This window comes from Manacus candei, unplaced genomic scaffold (genome assembly GCF_025592945.1).
Source record: "Manacus candei isolate 608988 ecotype Guabito, Panama unplaced genomic scaffold, ASM2559294v1 h1tg000177l, whole genome shotgun sequence".
Taxonomy (NCBI): Eukaryota; Metazoa; Chordata; class Aves; order Passeriformes; family Pipridae; genus Manacus; species Manacus candei.
Window position 1 is genome coordinate 396,616 of NW_026138225.1, and position 4,420 is coordinate 401,035.

Below are 4,420 nucleotides of genomic sequence, written 5' to 3' on the forward strand. Positions count from 1 at the left end.
CTCCAGTGTCCATGGAGAGCTCCGTGGCACAGGCACTGCCATGGATCCCAGCTGGGGACCCACGGGCCGGTGGCTCCCAGTCACTCCCGAAAGGTTTATGAGCAGTAGATGTTTGCATTGATGTTACAGCAGCCTTTTGTCCTAGAGAGCTTGTCCATGGCCTCCAACACTTCAAAGAAGTTCATCTTTAGGGTCCTGGAGAGGAAGTGGTACCACACAGAATCACAGAGTCACTGAGGTGGGAAAAGCCCTCCCAGCCCAGGGAGTCCCCCCTGTGCCCAATCCCCACCTTGTCACCCAGCCCAGAGCACTGAGTGCCACGGCCAGTCCTTCCTTGGACACCTCCAGGGATGGGGACTTCAGTGCCTGACCACTTTTTCCGTAAAGAAATTCTCCCTGAGATCCTCACTTATCCCTCTGCAAACAAGATGGAGTATTTTCTGTCTGTTGTCTAAGGCTGGCCCTGATTTTAAATTGTTAAATGTTATTCCCTGAGGGAAATGATCCCGCAGGAGACACCCCCCCAAGGACGAGGACACCTTTGCTCTTGGTTGCTCCCTCAGGAGACCATCCTTGCACTGCTGGTATGTTTGGGAGTCCTGGGAGAGGTGGAACAGCTCTCACATTTCTCCACACCACACCCTCCCCAGGGCCTTCTGTCTGATCCCAGTGGGGCACTGATGTGCTGTGACTGGGGGAAATTACCCAGTTAGGAGGAATGGGGTGGAAGGGGAGAGCCAGCAGGATCCAGCAGGACCCAGCAGGCTCTTCCCTCTTCCTGGGCTTGCCAGGGAGAGCTGAGCACTGGGAGTTGCAACACCCAGGGCTGGAGACGTGTGTCCTGTGTGTGCCCTCTGGATCTGCCCTGGGGACAGGAACGGTGAATCACTGCGAGTTGTGCAACAGGGTTTGGGTTGGGGAGGTTCACTGGGGAGAGCTGTTACTCACACTGGGCTTGCTGGTTACTCAAACCCTCTCAGAGCAGGGCCCAGCCTGGGGATGGAAGAGCCTTTGTCACCCTGGAGCCGCCCTGAACAATCCACTTTGTGTTCTCCAGCTCCTCCCCCAGCCAAGGCAGGGCCAGGGGCTCTGCTGTGGGCCCAGGCACAGGTCAGGCCGTGTGAGGAGGTTCTGGGCCCACTGTTCCTGGTTGCTCACCTTGAGGGACGAGCCCCCACGGAGCACAGGCTGTCCCAGCCCTTGGACACCTCCAGCTCACACCACTTCGGGAATGGGTGGGACCCCAAACTTGTGTAGGGACAAGAGCCCCAATGGAGCTGTTAAACGGCCCCAGGTGCTCAGGGAGTTGTGTGAGGAGGAATAGAAAAGGGGTTGGATTTGCTCCACCTGCTGCCACAGGACGTTGTCCTCTTAGCAGGGGTCTCACAGCATGGTCTGAGCTCTGGGCAGGAGCAGGAGCTCTGAACTCCAGCCACAGGCACGGGCAGGGCCCAGCTGCCTGTTTTATTTCACTCTTGTCATCCTGGAGGCAGGAGAACTCAAATACACAGAATCACAGAGTCATCCAAGTGGGAAAAGCCCTCCCAGCCCATGGATCCCCCCTGTGCCCCATCCCCACCTTGTCCCCAGCCCAGAGCACTGAGTGCCACAGCCAGGCCTTCCTGGGACACCTCCAGGGCTGGGCACTCCAAACCTCCCTGGGCAGCCCCTGCCAGTGCCTGACCACCCTTTCCAGCAGGAAATTCCTCCTCCTGTCCCACCTGAGCCTCCCCTGGCACAGCTGGAGGCCGTTCCCTCTCCTCCTGTCCCTTGTTCCCTGGCAGCAGAGCCCGACCCCCCCAGCTCCCCCCTCCTGTCAGGGGGTTGCAGAGCCAGAAGGCCCCCCCTGAGCCTCCTTTTCTCCAGGCTGAGCCCCACCAGCTCTGGTAAATTTTTTGAGACACCTTAGAAAACCCAATGTAAGAAAGAAGCTTTGCCAGAAAGTTGAATTCCTGAGGAGGGGAAGTGACAGCGACGCAAAGAGGGGTCCCCCACACTGCTCTTCTCTTTTCCAGATGTGATGTTGGTTCTCACCAGGCTTCCAGGCCACATCCTGCCTCCAGCTGATCCTCACAGCCCCAGGGAGCAGTTCCTGATAAGGCCATGTGGGTGTGGCAGGAGAGGATGGTGTTTGGAGCAGCTCCAGCCGCCGCTGCCAGCAGGATCCAGCTCTCACCACCTCGGATCTCACCTCCCTGCCTCTCCCAGGCAGGTGGGCAGACAGAGCACGAGAGGAACGAGAAAGGCAGCTCCCTGTCCCTGGAATGGGGATCCCCACTCCCATTTCTGTTCCAGCCACTCCGCCGGGAGCAAAGGACTCGGTCAGTGCTTCAGGGGACAGGGAGGACACAGAGGGCCTGCAGAGCCTTTGGCAGGTGGCTCTATGTGCTGGATGTGGCTCTTATTTCTGCACAGTCACCTCGGCCTGGCTTCTGATGTGGCAGTGCCTGGATCCATCCCGGGAGCCTCCTGCCCTCGCCGCTGCCCGGTGCACCAGGACAGACCTCGGCCCTGAGCTTGCAGGGGCTCCTTCCCCAGCTGGAATCCCTGCAGACCTCGGTGTTCCCGTGCCTCTGCCCCATCCAGGACAGCCAACCCCTGCAAGAGCTTCAGCCCCTCTGTCTGCTGCCAAAAATTCCTGCCCTCCAGCCGTGGCACCGCCTGCTCGTGCTGGGTCAGGATCCCGTGCTGCTGAGGGGGGAAGAAGCCCGGCATTGTTGTCAGTGCTTTGCAGAGCCAGTCACAGCCTCGTTTCCTGCGCTTGGCAATCGGGGAGCGGAGCCACGGTGGAACAAGGGGCTCAGAAGTGGTGACTGCCAACTCCCCACCGCTGCTGGGTGAGGCTCTGACCTCTGGCAAGGGCAGCTCCTCTCCCCTGGCAGCCGGGGACTCCCACCTGGAATGAGGGAATCGCAGAACCAAGAACCACTGGCATTAGAAAAGCCCTCTGAGACCATCGAGTCCAACAGTTCCCCCAGCACTGCCGAGGCCACCTCTCACCCACATCTCCAAGTGCAGCATCCCCACGTACCTGGCAAGGAGGCAGTGCCAGTTCCAACTCCTGATTCCTTCTGGAGCAGCCCCCGCTGACTGAGGGGCTCCCTGGCAGGTTGTTAATGACAAATCAATAGTTACCCGCGAAGGAAGATGAGGTGTTAGTCCCTGGATCCACGGAGAGCAGGGCCTGCCCCACACACACTGGGCATTCATTCTGCTTGCCAGAGGGTTTGGAGGGACCTCGGGAGCGTGGGAATGTCCCTGGGCAGCAGTGGAGTGTGGAGTGCAGTCCAGGCAGACTCTGCCTTTTCCAATCCCATCTTGCCAGCAGGTTGTTAAACCCTTTAATCCGGGAGCGGCGATGCTGAGCTGCTGCCTTACAGGCGCTGCTCACTCCACATCTGTTGGAAACCACGGCCCGAGATAAAAGCCTGGAGCCTCCCACGTGGTTGCCAGCCATCCCTTCTCCCTCCCCTCTCAGCCCCCGTGGGACGTGGGCAGAGGTGGGAAGAGGGATGGTGGGGCACAGCCCGGGGCTGCGGGACCTTGGCAGGAGGCCGCGGAGTTCCCGAGGTCCCACAGGAGCTGGGACACGGCTCGGGAGCCACAGACAAGGAGCACTGGGCACGTGGGGGCTCCCAGCCTGCAGCTCCCAAACCAGGCAGGGCTGCAGCTCCTTCCAGCCTCCTGGTAGTGGGGATGGTGGTGAGTGAAGTGGGACAAGACACTGCCAAGCCATCCAGCCCCACATCCCAACAGGATTCCTCCTCTGGAGCCGCGTCTGCTCCTCGGAGCAGCCCCAAGGGCCTGCAGGAGAGGCAGCACTTTGCAGTGGGTTTTATTCCTCATGTCCTGTTCATCAGGAGACACAGCTCACCCCTCCCCTGGCTGTTTGGAGCATCCAGGGGTCATGTGGAGCGACCTGGCTGTGGAGGGGAAGACGCTGGAGCTCTGCACCCTGCGCTGGCTCCCGTTCCCCCGCTGCTGTCTAATTATAGAGGAGTCAGCTGCTGGCAACTGAGCCCTCCTAAATCCAGGCTTATTACGAGCTGTGCTGGCCCCTCTGACTGCCCCCCTTTGAATCTCGCACCAGATCCCCTTCCTGCCTTCCCAGCTGGCTGGGGGGGCTCCCCTTTCCCACCCTCCTGTGCCGTGCCCGGGCAGTCCCTGCTCAGTTCACTGCCTGAGAAGCCAGAAATCCTCTGATCTCAGCCCAAGGGCTGGAGCCCGAGGCCCTGCTGCTTCCCAGGGATCTGGCACGTGGAAGTGGGGACGGCAGGAGGGACGCCGGGAGCGTGGGGTGGATGAGGAGTGCCACAGGCAGCTGGGCACATGGCTGAGCTGAACCACAGAACTGCCCTGGAGGGGGGAAATGGAAACAAATCCAGTGGATCTCTGGGAATGCTGGCAAGGTGGTTTGGGG

At 60.3% G+C, this 4,420-nt stretch overlaps 1 protein-coding gene across 1 annotated transcript; it reads right to left on the minus strand.

The window, feature by feature from the left end:
• Positions 1-1,823: 1,823 nt before the first annotated feature.
• LOC127463868 (uncharacterized) lies at positions 1,824-4,012 on the minus strand. The gene is made up of 2 exons (XM_051773885.1): positions 3,032-4,012; positions 1,824-2,896 (listed from the first exon to the last, which is right to left on the minus strand). The coding sequence occupies exons 1-2, from the start codon at positions 3,208-3,210 to the stop codon at positions 2,416-2,418; spliced, it is 660 nt and encodes a 219-aa protein (XP_051629845.1). The 5' UTR covers positions 3,211-4,012; the 3' UTR covers positions 1,824-2,415.
• Positions 4,013-4,420: the final 408 nt, after the last annotated feature.